At 46.8% G+C, this 16055-nt stretch overlaps 2 protein-coding genes across 5 annotated transcripts; both read left to right on the top strand.

Moving 5' to 3' along the window:
- The first annotated feature begins 1018 nt into the window (after positions 1 to 1018).
- LOC127607998 (proline-rich transmembrane protein 3-like) lies at positions 1019 to 4348 on the top strand. The gene is made up of 3 exons (XM_052076796.1): positions 1019 to 1270; positions 1839 to 2243; positions 2739 to 4348. Exons 2-3 carry the CDS (start codon positions 1862 to 1864, stop codon positions 4346 to 4348), a joined length of 1992 nt encoding a protein of 663 aa, XP_051932756.1. The 5' UTR covers positions 1019 to 1270; positions 1839 to 1861.
- A 1266-nt stretch (positions 4349 to 5614) lies between these two features.
- Positions 5615 to 15199, top strand: tmcc1b (transmembrane and coiled-coil domain family 1b). 4 transcript variants are annotated; one of them, XM_052076661.1, is made up of 8 exons: positions 5615 to 5778; positions 7531 to 7709; positions 9708 to 9751; positions 10424 to 11210; positions 12389 to 12808; positions 12961 to 13445; positions 13744 to 13879; positions 14284 to 15199. In XM_052076661.1, the coding sequence occupies exons 4-8, from the start codon at positions 10608 to 10610 to the stop codon at positions 14602 to 14604; spliced, it is 1965 nt and encodes a 654-aa protein (XP_051932621.1). In that variant the 5' UTR covers positions 5615 to 5778; positions 7531 to 7709; positions 9708 to 9751; positions 10424 to 10607; the 3' UTR covers positions 14605 to 15199. The 4 variants fall into 4 exon arrangements, with proteins under 4 accessions (XP_051932621.1, XP_051932624.1, XP_051932623.1 ...); XM_052076664.1 differs by having other exon boundaries at positions 10945 to 11210; XM_052076663.1 differs by lacking the exon at positions 5615 to 5778 and adding an exon at positions 6554 to 6666.
- The last annotated feature ends 856 nt before the right edge of the window (positions 15200 to 16055 follow it).

The raw sequence follows: 16055 nt of genomic DNA on the forward strand, positions 1-16055 counted from the left end.
CAAAGGCGGCCGGTAATCCAGTGGATAGCGTATCGACCTCACAGTGCAGAGGTACCGGGTTCGATTCCAGCTCCGGCCTCCCTGTGTGGAGTTTGCATGTTCTCCCCTGGTCTTCGTGGGTTTTCTCTGGGTACTCCGGTTTCCTCCCACATTCCAAAAACATGCAGACTGATTGAATACTAAATTTTCCCGAGGTGTGAGTGTGAGCGTGGATGGTTGTTCGTCTCTGTGCGTCCTGCCAATTGCTGGCAACCGGTTCAGGGTGTCCCCCGCCTACTGCCCGAAGACGGCTGGGATAGTAGGCTCCAGCACCCCCCGCTCTATACTAAACTTTATTCATGACAGTTTAGCGATGCTGGACGAACTGTAAGGCATGTCCCTTTAACAGCATCTAACTTAGCCAGTCCCCCTTAAAGAGCCCAGCGTGCGCAGTGGAGGGCGTCCCCTTGCTCGCTCCTCTTCTTGCGGCCTCTCCGGTCCTCTTAAGGTAGACCGGTTTAGATGTGCCGTAAGAATAGACCCTGTGCATTGAGCCTGGGCAGCAAATAGTTAATTCTCATCCTAGTGCTTTTCTGACAACTTTTCTGCAAGTGTTTGCGATGCTGTGACTCTGGGTCTCCACGGACGGTGTGTGATTATCTTTTAATAAGAGGCGTATTATATTTTTCTGTCAAACAATTATCAATCAATCGTTTTATGCATTGTTGTTCCATAGTTCTACTCCAGTGTCGTATTGTGTGTACAACCTAACATTAAAAAACGCTAAAGTCAAGTAAAGTGCCATTTTAGGGTTAATGCATTCCTCCCGGTGTGTTTGTGTGTAGTTTAGCTGTGCACTTTACTTCATGTGACTCCCTGCTTCCGTAAGAATCTTAATCTAATCCATTTGGGAAGGATTTACCTGACCATAACTGTTGTAGACAGTGGCAGGTGGGGTCAGGAGACTATACTTTCAATATTTGATTATCTTCTAAACTTGTATTTGATTTATTGTTATTATTTGATCCGCATCTGAATATATGGCGCTTTGAGAATGCATCTATGCATTGACGCCACGTCAGTTTTGTGCTTGTTGTTGGGTTGTCTTTGCAACTGACCCATTATGGGACACCGCCAAGTAAGCAGCCGGTGCAGTAATAAGAATAGGACGCCAGCTTGAAGTCATGATGTGGACCATCCACAGTGTTGCCAGCTCACCGTGATGAACTTTATCAGGCACCACTGGACCAGCTATACTTGATGCATTAAAAGAAGACACCAAGATTCACAGGTATCCTGATAATAATTGAAAACTGTCAGTAGATGTTTGTAGTCATGTGTGTCAAGAAGATTTAGACATTTTAGTCTCCTCAGGCTTGCAAGTACAACGTTAACGTTATTTTAGCTGCTTGAGAGTGTGAAAAATAGTGAACTTTGATTTTAAAAGAGGATCTGGTACATCCGATGAGGCGTTGATTGGTTTCATATCCATCGACATAGAATATCTGCATTTTCAAAAAAAATAATAACAAATTGTGTCGCAATAACTAAAGCAACTGTTGTACAGTAGCAGGCCACAAACAACTGTTATGATTTGAATGTGCGTTGTTGAATTTCTACACAAACATAGACAGATGTTCTGGAGCGTTTAAAGCAAGTGGATTAGAGAATGGGTCTTGTGCACTGAACAGTACTGAATCTGGTTTGTGGATATTTATTTTTTTGTCTGCTTAACCACCTGTTGATGTTGGTTTCAAATGTCGGAATAATGCCCCTTCATAACAGACGTATTCGATAACGGCAGTGTTCAATGAATATGCGTTACTCAAAACGGTTTTTCATCCCGCTTCATTTGACAGGTTTGGGATTTAACTGGGAAAGAATGGAGTGTTCCTCTCTGCTCGTCATTACTCTGGCATTGTGTCACCCTTCACTGGGAAGCTTTTCAGATTCACACGGCGATTCACTTGGAAGGACTCAAAGCACAGAAGCCATCATCCATCCTGTGAGTGAAGTCAGAGGGAACAGCAGCGTGCTGGGCAGTGGAAATAGAGTGGATAGCGCAATTCTTCCTCTTACTGAGGAAACAAGAAAGCAAAATGAGTCGGCATCAACCAGTGCCTCGACCGTAACGCTTCCTCTTTCACTGACTGGAGTAGCCAATACGAATTATTCGGTGACAATGCTCAATCAGTCGAGTGTAAAATCGCCGGACTCTCTTTTGGAAGGCAGACGCGCAAGAGTTGATCATCGTCCTCAAACAGGTAAGTGATAATTGAGTCAATATCTCCGCAAGGTGTCTTTGAGAACTCAATATTTCTGCTACGAAAGGTTCAGATTTTCCATTGAAATTCATATTCGTTGTTTCAATGCAGGTAGAAATACTCGTATCTGCAATGTTTAAGCAAATGTGCGCTTGTTGCCAGGGTGAACAATGACAGGGTGGACCTTTTTGGGCTAATGTTTGCACTGAAAGTACCTTCACGCGATAACGTGATTCAGGTAGCCAGCTGCGGTGTGTACTGTTTAACAAATACATTTCTGAAAGGTTTAGAAATCAACTGAAAGGTTTATAAATCAATCATAATTTTTGATATTTCACTCGGTCAGAGTGGACATGTTAATCTTGACAACATCCAACTACTTATGCTTCAATTGCTTCAAGACGCGATTCATCTGCAATTAGTTCAATAGTACTGTATTGACAGTAAAAATAAAAGATGAAGACAAAACGAGACTTATCCTCCCCCCTGCTGCAGGTGCAGACCACTCTGTCGAAACCCGTGGGTTTTCCTCGGTGAGCAATTTGTCAGGACCCGGACGACCCTGCATTCCAAGTCCTTGTGTCGCTCTCGCCAATTACAACGGCACCAACCTGCTGTGGGAAGACATGAGGCGCACGCTGGCGTTCGCCTGGGAAATCCACGTCTTCGGCTCGGCCGGCCTCTTCATTCTGATGGCGTCCGTGGCCGTTTTAGGAATGGCCGGCGCCTCCACTCTCCCTTACCCCCACTGTGTTTCGCTAATGCTGGCTAACAGCGCCCTGATCGTGAGTGGCGCTCTGCGGGCCGTTCACCTGCTGCTGGATCCTTACGGTACTCGTCAGATCGTGTCTCACACTACGCTGGCAGCACTGCAGAACATTCCCATGCAGCTGTTGCTGTGGGCTCAGGTCACCCTCACACTTATCACGCCCAGGAGGTTCAAATTGTTGCTTTTCCCAGTCATGTTACAGCAGCCTCAAGTTGTTGTGGGACTGCTTGTATCACACTGCGCAGTTTTGTTGGGCGCAGATTTATATTTCACCGCTTTCTTTCCACTCTTCCCTCTTTTGCTGCAGACTCTGTCGCTCTGTTGGGGTCTTCCGTTTTGCCTAGAAATACTCGTGAAGTCCCTCTGCCATTCAAATACGTGCCTCAGGTCATCGCTTCCTCTTGGGGTTCCTTTACAAAGGATCGAGAGGTGTGCCAAGCGAGTAATGGCCGTGTGTGCCTGCCTTGGCATTATGTGCTGCAACCTTCAGATCTGTAGTCTTCTCTGGCTCTACGGCCTGATGGGCAACTGGAGGCGTTTCGGTTGGTGCTGGTGGCTGAGCCAGTTTTGGGCCAGGATCCTGGAGTTAGCCTGGGGTTCCTCGTTGCTCGTCTTGGGATCCTGGATCTTCTGGATGCCCACCAGGAGGCGCAGCAGGCATGAAGTGTCTAAAAGAGGGAGCAAGACGACGAGCTTGTGGGACAAGGTTTTGGCCAGTTTCCGAAAAAGGCAACTCAAAAGAACTGAGAAGAAATGGAGAAGGCTGCTGCCAAACAACCTGGCAAAGCAGAACTTCTCGCCGGGAAATTTCAGCAATAGCATGATGTGTCCATATGATGATCAACCATCTGTCATCGTATCAGAATACAAGCGGGAACCTTCTGGCAATAACAACTATGACTCGCAGGCTACACTCTTGTGGCAAAGAGTTGGTGAGCGAGAATGTATTCTCTCGCTGATAGAATTTGACACGAGGTCCCCATCTCCCATTACCCTGAGATGCGGTGCCGACAGCGCTCTTCATCACGGGCAGCTTTTGGCCGGAAGCCTGTTCACACCTCCTCCTCCCTCTTGGACACATTCTGATGGAGAGAATGGCATGGCGACATTCCCCCCAGCTTATGTTGACAACGGCTGGATGATGGATACAGAGTCCATCCCTGCATCTCTGGACCACTTCCATGCCACAGAGCCAACAAAGTCAAACAGTGCTGCCACCGGTCACTGTTATAATGGGGAGTCACCAAAAGGACTTCAGGAAGACGAACTTTGTTCAAAGTTTTCATCACCCTCGTATCAGAATGATTGGTCTGATGAAGATGTCACAGACCTTTAACACGTTTGTAAATGATCCATTTTCTGGTACATTTTCCACACTCGGAGGATTTCCCTTGTAATCTAAATGTTATGGATTTGAATTCCTTGGATTTATTGTCCATTCCTAGTTTCGCTGAACTGAACAATGTGATGATTGTGTTCACATCTCCTATTGTGCTGGAAAATAAATGACACAAGTAAATTATATGACGTAGGGGTCAAGTACAGAGCCACTAGAGTCAGATATTTTTTTGAAATTTCACAAACATGTCAGCCTGGATTGGTGTTCGAAAATCTAAGAAAGAAACACAACAGCCCCCCCCATACACTGAAAAGACAATTCAAAAGTTGCAAATAATTAAATTTTATTTTTCAATTATGTCTATTTGTATACAGAAGATAGTCCTGTCAATATATCATGACAGATATTTGAGTTTGCAGTATTTGTAGTTACCGTAATACTTCAAATTAATAGTAAATGTATTATTGAATATGATGCTCTGAATAAAATGTTTTGTATGAATCGTCATAATTTCACACACTGACACGTTGAAGGAAAGATGACTGACAACGTCTGAGACGTCTGAGTCTTTATATTTAATGTATTTAATTATTTCATGTAAATGTCTGCGTGTGCGTATGTATGCGCGTTTTTTTTTTACTGAATTTGAAAGCTTTCAAGAAAATGCACCATAAGAACTCTCCTTTTTCTTTGACAACCATGCTAAATTAACTGTACGATATTAAAAAGAAGAGTGTAAATCTATCCATTTTCTTGAGCGGCTTTGTCCATTCGGGTGTCACATGACTGCTGGAGTCATCTCAGCTGACTTTGGGCGAGAGGCGGGGCTGAACGTACACGCGCCTGGTCACCTCCCACTCGCAGGGGAGATAAATTGTGCACTTTGCATGGTTGCGATGAAGCTGTTTGTCTTAACTTTATATACTTTTGTATTTACTGCCATACAATACAATACATGCTGATGCAAGAAGTGTGTTTCAGTGGGTCACAACCAATTTATGTTGTACTGAATAAAGTTGTTCATAAATAAGTTAAGATTTCGTTATGTTATTTGTAATGGACTGTCATGACATGCGTGTATTTGTCTCTTTGTCCTTACGATTACAGCCTCGACTTTTAAATCAGCACAGTAAATTCTGGAGTATAGGAATTAAAGCATGGCTGGGGCAGACATTTACCTAGATAAAACCAAGGCGCCATGAAAACAAATACAAATGTCGATTTTTTTCCGCAAGTGTCGGAAGTTAAGTTAATTATTACTGTATCGCATTCAGGTGATGTACTTTATACAAGACTGACTGGCTGACTCGCGTGGTTCAAGCCTTGTTGTGTGTGTTGACGCCGAGCACGCTATATGACGTCATCGTGGGAGTGTTCCTCCATCGGGAGAGATGAACGGTCATCAACACAATCCTCTAAGCGCCCATGTAAGTTGACGCTGTCAAAACCGCCGACTTTGTGAATTATTGTCTGTGTGAAATCCTCTGCCGCGTCCTGGCGTCCGTTCTGTGCGATCGTCGAAGCCGCTTGGGCTTGTTTGGGTGGTTGTCGACGCGTCTGTTCCCCCGGAGCTAGTTAGCCGCTGAGCTAACCAGCATGCTAAGTGACAGGCTGATTGGCCAGCCAGCCAAGCGCTCAGTGAGCGCCTGTTTTATCGGCCCGGCTAGTCGGGGTGGGGCGAGGTTTGTTGAGTTTTGGGCCCTAATGGGTCCGAATTGTCTTTCAAATGTACGTAACTAGTGAACGTCGTGCGTAAATTCACAGTAGTCAGTGTCCGGGGCTCTTGACTTTCAAGGCCAATGTCTGCTGCATATCCGAAATACGGTTGAGCTCACATTGAAACAAATGTAACACGCCGGCAAGTTTGACATTTAAATACTTTAACTAGTCGTTCGCCACTCACTGTGCGGAACATGCGCGGACTACAAAAACTCCCCCATATATAGTTACAGATATACAGATTTGAAAGCTCATTTCTTGTAAAAGTACCGGAGTTAAATGTCTGTACTAACATGATGTCACAACAGCAATTACTACCTCGTATGAATTTTCTCCAGGTGATGATCTAACGAGAAAAAATGCAAGGTTTGGTGACACCAAATTATGTTGAAAGCCGCTCTCATGATAGTAGTACACGACGAATGACCCCAATGTGTCTTCTTCGTAAAGTAATGGAACACTCCAACCTCGCCCCTCGTGCGTATGCCCTGGTGTGCGCCGTGCTGTAAAATCAACGCCCTCCGGCGCAGCAAGTTAGCTTGTCCTGCTAAAGTGTGTAAAGACAAGAGGAACCCACCAAAGACAGGCAGGACAATGTACGCAACGTTCAACTAACACGACGGTTAGCTACAAAGTCACTTGCGTTGACTAACTCATCGGTGTTTTTGATGAAATAGCTTGTGTTTCTTTCATATACCGGGAAGGCCTACGAGCTTTAGCTAGCAAGCTGCTTGTTTCATCCTCTTCTTAACTCTAAACCGTTGAGCTCAGGCTATTTGTAGTCAAACAGTCAGTTTGTTTGTATTGGACGTGTTTGCAGCAAGGCAGTATATGTGCTTCTCTTTACATTATCTGCCCATTTTCGACACTGGATGCACCTGTAACTTATTAATAAGCTCGTATTTACCACCCCCGTATCTTCATATAAGGATACATTTACAAAAAAACCCCAAACGAATTACATTAGTCATTGAGCTGTATTAACACCTTCTCCTTTGGACTGCTGTAATTTAATATTAGGCAAGCCTGCAGTGCTCCCAAAAGGGGTCACCCTTCCTTTCATTAATTAACGTGTGTAATTACTTCTGAAGGGCTTTGGGTGTCAGTGCTCTAAGATTAAACCATCCTTCTATTTGGTCAAAACAGAGCAGGTCAGCCACAGTGCATTTTTTTGTATGCTTGCTCACGTGTAATGGACTGTTGTCCTTTGTGTGTCCTTGTCATCATCCACCTGCCGAGTACACATCAAACGTTTGCTTTACCTTTCTGTTCTGGTTTAAATAAACAACCTTTGTACAAAAGTTTAACTTTGACAAGAGCCTTCCTGTTTTACTTTACTGGTAGCTTCCTCCAGGTCGTGGAAATGACTGAGCACAAAAGGCACTTTTATTCACAAATGTGAATGAATATTTTTTGACATGAGAGAATAATTTGCTTCTTGTCTTTTGAAAATCTTGCAGCATGTGATTTTTCTAAACGCTAATGAAGACAGCTGACTAAAAACCAAGAGCCACCGTGTCAGATTTTCGTTTTGGAGGACTTTACACAGCGGAGGTGGTGCTGGACTTTTGCTTGGGATTTTAATCCTTGGAGCCTCTCTGTTGGTGCACACATTATTTGCTGATGTCATCATCTGAAGGTATGTTAATGCTTCAGACTACGTAAATACTAATTGCTGCAGGACACTTTTAAAAAAATATATTTTTGTAGTTTCAAAAGGTTCATAATTCATCCAAACACATTTTTCACCAGCGCAAAACACACGTGACTATTTCAGGCTGAAGAATGCTGTGCAAATTTCTGTCACAAATATGCAAGAGTACAAATTGCTTCCCGCCTGCTTTTAATGGCTCTGCCTCATAAGTAAAAGCTTAAATGCTCCACAACACGCAAGACACTCAGATGGTGTGACCTTGGACTGCTGCAATGTGCAAAGAGAGATAGGCGGGTGTTGGCTGACCCATTTCAACAAGATCACTTTGCCCCGAGCTTAGAGATGAACGGTGCTGTAATTTCGTTTGCCCTTGGAGGATATTTGCTCCCCAGCGTCTGAGGAATGTTTGCTTCCAGTGTAACATTTTAGGTGTGCACAAACATATGACATAGCAGGCACAGTGATACGATGACTGCTATGATTTAAGTCAGTCGAAAAATTGATCTTCTTGGATTAATTTAAGACTCTAAACTGTCTGGAAGTGTGAATTGTTGTTGGTCTATGTGTGTCCTCCGATGGGGCCGGCCCCCAGTTCGGGGTCGATTGAAGCCAAGGTTGAAGTTTTCTGCCACAATGTTCTGCCAAAAACAAGTTTGACGCAAACACAACACTGCTGATCACCAACCAAAAGAACGCCATACTTACAGTGAAGTGTGGTGGTCGTTTTGGGGCAGTTTTTGTTCGGGAATTAGCAAAAGTTCCAAATATCGAAATAAGTGTGAGTCTAAAACCTTCGGGCTTTGGCTAGCAAATAAAATCCTACTAGAACATCTGAAATGGATTTGGATTCATCAGAGGCACTGTAAGTGGTAGTGGGTTCATTCAACCCGAGTTAGAATGCGATTGGTTATTTTGGAACACAACCACATCCCGATTATGTGTCCCAAGTCTGGAACGGAGCAGATGAAAAAGCAAAATGCGGCGAGTTAATCCTTTGATGCCCACTGAACCGAGCTCTTGTGATGTGCGCCGGTCACGTCAAGTCATCCGTGACGTTCAATCTATCTTTTTGAAACACGGTCGTTTCAAAGAGCCACAAAACACCATCAGAATTAATGCAATTGTTTTGTTTTTTCCGTTTTTCCGCACTCGCTCATGCTACTGACCCATGGAATCTTTTTTTTTTTTTGCCTGAAAGGTGGCGGCTCGTACATGTGCTGCACACCAACGGGGCCGCGCATGCGCGTGGAAGATTCACGCACTAAAATAGCGAGCTTTTCGAAACGCCGCTCCACATGGGAACATATAAACGTGAACACCTGCTGTTTTAATCTTTCCCAAGTGAATGTTCCTCTGCTGGATGCGCAGCGCAAAGAGGGTCAAATCCGACATTTGCCCACATGAGCAGACACGCTGCGCGCGAGCTACACGTTTATTATTGCATTAAAAATAAGAAGCTGAAGAAGTGAACATCAAAAAATGACGTTGACATGTTGCATATGAAGGCTTGTGTGCACATTTCCCATTTTTTTTCTTCTTCTGCTCGCCTTCCTGCCCTCATTTGTTGTCCTGGCATATGAGAGGTTCGACTGGTATAGCGAGCTGAATAAATGCCGTGAATCAGTTTCATTTAGTCACGAATGCTTTTCGTAGGCAGCTATCCTGAACAATGTGAGGATCGTACTCCACTTCCTCCAAGAATGCCCTCCGCTCAAAGTGACTCTGATTCCGTGCTTAATTGAGGGGTGTGTTTTCCACACCTTAAATAGACGCTTCCTTTTCAGTGACAGACGCCACCATGTGTCTGGCAGACTTTTCTACTACAACGCACACGGCATGCGTCAAGACATGGCGTTTGTAAAATGACACGGTCGCACACTCACGTATGCGTCTCACTTAGCTTATGAGATGATCTCGACTTACGTTGCGGCAGGCGAGGGCGTGCGTTGATTTTTTTTTTTTATTTCCCTGTTCTTTCTTCAGCCAGTCCTGCTTTGTGAGTCCGAAGAGGAGAGGTTGGGCCGATGGTAAGCGATCACAGTGTCCTTATCGTTTGTACTCTTTCCATTGCGGGAATCTCAAACATTCCGTTTGTTGTCAACTGTTAGTGTAAAAAGTTGAATTGGTTGTTTTACTGCAATTCACAAGCAGCTTTTGACCTAGAAAAGAAAAGAAAATGTGGTTAAAGGGGGAAGAGGCAGGAATACCCAATCAGCTCATCACTTTTGATTTGTATCGCCGCGCCGCTTGTATCTTCTCTCTGTTTGTTCCATCCACACGGAGCCCTTTGAATATTTTCTGAAATGCAACCTTTCCTTGATGGCAGAAATGTAGAAACGGATTAAGACTGAAAAAACTTCAACATTTCAGAAACTGTTCTCATATACTGTATGCACACACATACAGTATGTATGTTATGTTTTGTGTACACTTTTTTTTTTTGGCTTGGTTTCAGCAGGTTGGTGCTGCCAGTCATGCCGCGTATATTTTATGACTCATGTAATTGTCAAAACAAAAGTCATGCACGCCGCCTTGCATTGCAATCATTCGATTTTTCACGGGGTGACAACAAAAAAAATGGATGCCTCTGCCCCAACATAGTTTATTTTGCTCACTTTGTATTTGTTCTGTCAATCACTCACGTTCTGATTGATTTTCTTCTATTATTTTTTTTTTTTTTTTTTTTTTGTTTATGGTAGAAGAGCATTACATTGAGCCAAGCCACAGATGCATGCCTACTCAGAAAGTTCAACTGAGTGCCGTCCGACCCGCCTCACGCAGGGGAGGGGTGGGGGGTTTCCACCCCCCGTGTAGCTCGTCCCGTGCGGCACCCCCCCCCCCCCCCCCCCCCACCCCGTCCCCGAGTAGAACTGGAGGCCTCTGATGGATCAGGGTTGTAGTGAGCAGTGTCCAGAGGAAGCGGACTCGGGAGGCCGGACGGAGCTGGAGGGCGGTCGCAGGGCGTCAGAGTCCGAACATGGTCTGTCCAAAATCACCCATAACGCCCTGGAGAACATGGGAGCGTTGGGTCACGGCCTGAAGCAGCTCTTCCAGCCGCAGCGCAGACGCTCCTCCGTGTCCCCACATGACACCGCCGCTTCCTGCGCCGGCGCCAGCGTTCCCGAGCCCGCCGACGTCGTCTCGGAAGGCGGCGACGCTCGAGCCCCCTCGGCTCTCTCCTCGGATTCTGACGGACCCGCCGCTTCCGCCCCTCCCGCAGCTCTGAGCCGCGTGCTGCAGCAGATCCGCGGTGCTCCGCCAATGATGAAGCGAGGCACCAGCCTGCAGAGCCGCCGCAGCAAGGCGGGGGTCACCGGGGACGGCCCCCAGAAAGGGAGCCCCCAGATTCACCGGCGCGGCACCCACGAGGCCCTGCTGCAGGCTGGGCGCCCTCGCTCCTCCTCCACCACGGACACGCCCAGCAGCCCCGCCCTGGCAGACGTGCTTCTCGCGTCCGGCTACCATTCTACCGAGGAACCCGACAAGGTCAGTGGCCAGAATAGCTCTGAAAGCAAGAAGCGGTGGATGTTTGTTCGGTTTCGTAAGGCACACCATCACATTTCGGACCCCAAAAAAAGAGTCATCTGAGAATTTGAGTTGGAAGAGGAAGGCAAATCTGTGCTACATCTCATTTGTACACGGTCTGTGTGAGCTAGTTTAATACTGCTGACCGCCACTAGTTAAATCCTATTGTACTACTTTCCACAAGTAGTTCAGGATAAACGCAACCATCAAAAGAAGTGCGTATTAAGCCCGCTCTCACACAAGTGACCCCCAGGCATTTAACAGCCAACTCTACAATTTAATTTGCTGACTACCACGTCACTCACCGGGACAGGCCCCATCTGATAAAGCCTCACACATTCCAGGTCACGTATTATTGTCTTCAACATATATATATATATTTTTTATCCGATTAATAAATCGATGGGCTGATGGATAGACTGTTCGTAAAATCTTTGAGAGCTGCAGCCCCAAAAAGCAATGTATTTATTTTCATTTTAAGTTTCAATTCGAGCATACCAAAGGAGCAGTCTACTGCACAGGTGTGAAGTGTTTATGTGGCCCGGTTTGCGAAAGCAAATGGTGTGCATCTGCTTGATGTTTTTATTTTTTTATTTTTTTGGGGGGGATGGGGGGGCTGTAACTGCAGTGTGGCCCAATTTACACTCATGATCTCTTTGTACCATGCACAATGGAAGGCTACATTAGTAGCAGCGGGACGAAACGGGCCACATTTCTGTCCCTTTGCAGTCATATGAATGGAATAGTGGAAACACAAAAAGCCCCCTTTTGAAAAATGCCAGTGGCGAGCCTCTCGGTATATGACACACTACTGGATCACGTTCCTCTGCTTTGTTGTTTTATTCAGTGGCGTATTTATACCGTGTCATGCTATTTACATAGCTGGCAGAGCTATCGCTATCGTGCTTGCGCACCCCTGCTCCAAACAAAAAGCCAGATCAGGCTCACTGTTCCAAATCATAATATGTATTGTTGTCCAGCCTTCCCGTATCTTCTCCGGCTCTGTCAATAAAAAGCGGTTGAGCATGGGACTTAGTATGTTTTCCCGAGCGCTCCAAAAATAGCCGCCATCGGTTCATTGGAGACTTTAAACAGTGCAAAGTTGCGAACGATTGTCTGTTTGCGCTCTCTCGCCACAGCCGGACCGCTACGACGGATCGGCTCCCGCCGCGTCGCCCAACGCCGTCTCCTGCGGCGCCGATGGGTACGACGCGGTCGATAGCACGCCGGACCCTCAGCGCACGAAGCAGGCCATCGCTCAACTGCAGCAGAAGATCCTCAAACTCACCGAACAAATCAAAATCGAACAGACGGCGCGAGACGACAACGTGGCCGAGTACCTGAAACTGGCCAACAATGCGGACAAGCTGCAGAGCGTGCGGATCAAGCAGGTGTTTGAGAAGAAGAACCAGAAGTCCTCTCAGACTATCCAACACCTGCAGAAGAAGCTGGAGAACTACCACCGCAAGCTTCGCGAGGTGGAGCACAACGGCATCCCGCGTCAGCCCAAAGACGTCTTGCGAGACATGCACCAGGGCCTGAAAGATGTCGGCGCCAAGGTGTGTGCGCGCGCTTCACTCTAGTTCGGCCAAAGTCAAACATCGCGTGTCCCTAATGTCATTTACGGTTTCCGTGCTTCGTCTTGAGCTCAGCCCGTTTGAGAAAAAAAACCCGTAAATTGAGTGACATGACGGTCTGTGCGCCACCACAGGTGACGGGCGGCCTCTCCAGCATTTCACAAGCCACTCACTCGGCAGCCGGAGCTGTCGTGTCCAAGCCAAGAGAATTTGCTTTCCTCATCCGCAACAAGTTCGGGAGCGCCGACAACATCGCCGCCCTCAAAGATTCTCTGGACGAGACGCCGGGCGAGGAGGGAGTGGGCCCCGGGGGCATGAGGACCCTCGCCGCGGGGCACCAGCAGTCCAGTCCGAAGTTCGGTAGCGAGGACGACTGTTCCAGTGCCACGTCGGGCTCCGCGGGGGCCAACAGCACTACCGGAGGCCCCGGGGGGCCCCCCAGCTCCAGGGGGAACACGCTCGACCCTTCTCAGGCATCGGGGTTCGACGCTATGCTCCACGAGATCCAAGAGCTGCGGGACAACCAAGGTCGACTCGAAGAGTCCTTTGACAATTTAAAGTCGCACTACCAACGCGACTACACCATGGTCATGGAGGCCCTACAAGAGGAGCGATTCAGGTAAGGGCGAGAATGCCGTTTTCAAAATTGGCATATTTGCCAGGAAAAAAGAATGTACCGTACTACTATATTGACCATAAGTCCAAAAACGCACAAAGCGTTTTCAATAGCAGTTTGAGCATTTCTTGGCTATTTTTGGTATCCAGGTAAGGTGGGACTAGGAGGCCAAAAGTTAGTTTTGCCTCACGAGTAACACGTAGTTGTACTACTTGTGTTGTGGGAAGTACTTTTCCATCACAGCGTGCTTATAAACTAGACGTCGCGTTTGGCACTCACTGGTGTCCGCGCTTCCGCGCAGGTGCGAACGCTTGGAGGAGCAGCTCAACGATCTCACCGAGCTGCACCAGAATGAAATTCTCAACTTGAAACAGGAGCTGGCCAGCATGGAGGAGAAGATTGCCTACCAGTCAAACGAACGAGCCAGAGACATCCAGGTAAGCGATACTGGCCCCACCCTTGTTTAACACACACACGGTGCGTCACCCGGTGTGTGCGTAGTACTCTTCTTGTGTCAGCCAACTTGACACAAAAGAGGGAGCGGCGACGCCCAGACTCAGAGCTCATCTACCGGAAAAGCGTGATGCATCAATGAAGTCACACTAACCAGAAAATCACACTACTTCTTGATCTGCGTTATCAGTGTTTCCCAACCTTTTGAGCACATATTTAACATCAGAACCACCCCCACCTCCCAAAAAAAAAACAATCATACGGTCCACCATGAAAATAACGATACTAATAGATGCAAACTAAAATAATCTGTCTAGCGCCCATAAACCAAGTTTTGGGGGGTGCCGCACTCGAGGCCCGTTGACCCTTTTGTCCGTGTGCCCCGCAGGAGGCGTTGGAGGCCTGCCAGACGCGCATCTCCAAGATGGAGCTGCAGCTGCAGCAGCAGCAGCAGCAGGTAGTTCAGCTGGAAGGTCTGGAGAACGCCACGGCGCGGACGCTCCTGGGCAAGCTCATCAACGTGCTGCTGGCCGTCATGGCCGTGCTGCTGGTCTTCGTGTCCACGGTGGCCAACTGCGTGGTGCCGCTGATGAAGACGCGCAGCCGCACGCTGTCCACGCTGCTGCTCCTCGTCCTGGTGGCCTTCCTCTGGAGGCACTGGCACGCTTTCTCAGAGTATCTGCATCGCTTCCTGCTGCACCCCAGATGACGCGACGGCGCACGGGGAGGCGGAGCTTTTTGAACCGCGGGCGCGACATGACGCTCGTCGTTTCCTCACCCGAGACGGACGCTTGGCTCGCAGTCTTTGGTGCAATTGTGGATTTGAGAGAACCGCACACTTTTCTCTCTCCCGAGTCACTTTGTTTACATGTGGACCACTTTACATCGTCATCCCACACAAGACCTTTGACCTTTTTATTGCTTTTAACATGACCCCTTGATGTCATTGAAGGCATATTTTTTAACTCATCTGTGGATGCCACATTTTAAATTTGTACCCCCCCCCCCCTCCAAGCACCTGCTGTTTCCTTTTGACTTGGTTCAAATGAGCTTTTACGACCAACTCCCCACTAAAGAACCGAGCGTTTGCACAGCAGCACCATACGCTGGCTCAAAATGATAATCGTGGCTTCGTATGACGTGTGCAAGTTTGACTGCTGAAGATGATTTATGAACTCAACATACTTGAAGAGCACTCGAAATGCTCAAAAGAGTGCTTCCGTACTGTTTCCATTAGTGACAATGAAATAGTCCAGACTTTTTTTTTTTAAGACCAATAAAGTCCCACTTTTAAAAAGGTGTAATTGAAGTCTCTTTTCACAGTGTACTGGATGTGCAACACAACCCCACGTAGTGAAAACAAGTTTTTCCTGCTTGAGTTGTAGGCTTGAGTAACCCAGCACAAGTCCAAATTCATAACCTGCCTGAAGTGAGTCAAATTCAGTGGGTCACTAGTCACACTCAAGAATGGGGCAAATAAGTTATTCCTGGAAAATGTAAATCCTTTTTAATCAGCTTTACTGGAGACTATAGAGCAGGGGTGTCAAACATTTTTGTCATGGGTCACATTGTAGTAAGGTGCGCTTGGAGGGCTGTTGACTGATTTTTTTGGGAACCATATAAAATTTGACCACCTCCACGTATTACCTGGGATGGCAATTTTCCACGCATACGTGGAAATCCGTTTTATTTCTTAAATTGATCATTTTTGTTAATCGTCTAAATCCGTTGAGAAAATTTCAGAGGGGTCGGGTACCTTATCGTTGAGTTTTCAGGAGCTCTCCCGATCAGTCTTTCCATCTTCTGATTGTAAACAGCCCTGCGATTGGACGTGTATGATGTCTTGTGATTGGTCGCCCCATCCAGGCCACGCCCCTTTCTTCATCACTAGCCATCCCTGTATTACACAGCAAGGTACAAATAAATGGATGACCAGTTTTGACATTCAGAATGGATTGTTTAAACATTGTAATTACATTGTATATGAAAATTTGGTTCAGACTTCAGCAAGCATTATGGAAGTCCACATGCTTAAATTGCTTACGCGGGCCAGATCTGGCCCCCGGACCTCGACTGACACCTGTGCTATAGAGTATCCTTATACATCGACTTTGAGATACCAAAACCAAAGCTCAAGGAGGTCTCCAGGATTTGAGATTT

The sequence above is a fragment of the Hippocampus zosterae genome, chromosome 9, assembly GCF_025434085.1.
Source record: "Hippocampus zosterae strain Florida chromosome 9, ASM2543408v3, whole genome shotgun sequence".
NCBI lineage: Eukaryota > Metazoa > Chordata > Actinopteri > Syngnathiformes > Syngnathidae > Hippocampus > Hippocampus zosterae.

What these genes read in the sequence shown, in the direction of transcription:
- LOC127607998 (XM_052076796.1), top strand. Translation starts at nt 1,862, where the DNA reads ATGGAGTGTTCCTCTCTGCTCGTCATTACTCTGGCATTGTGTCACCCT. An exon ending in TGATCATCGTCCTCAAACAG is followed by an intron (nt 2,244 to 2,738) that starts GTAAGTGATAAT and finishes CCCCTGCTGCAG; the next exon opens with GTGCAGACCACTCTGTCGAA.
- tmcc1b (XM_052076661.1), top strand. Translation starts at nt 10,608, where the DNA reads ATGGATCAGGGTTGTAGTGAGCAGTGTCCAGAGGAAGCGGACTCGGGA. An exon ending in CTACCGAGGAACCCGACAAG is followed by an intron (nt 11,211 to 12,388) that starts GTCAGTGGCCAG and finishes CTCTCGCCACAG; the next exon opens with CCGGACCGCTACGACGGATC. An exon ending in TGAAAGATGTCGGCGCCAAG is followed by an intron (nt 12,809 to 12,960) that starts GTGTGTGCGCGC and finishes GCGCCACCACAG; the next exon opens with GTGACGGGCGGCCTCTCCAG.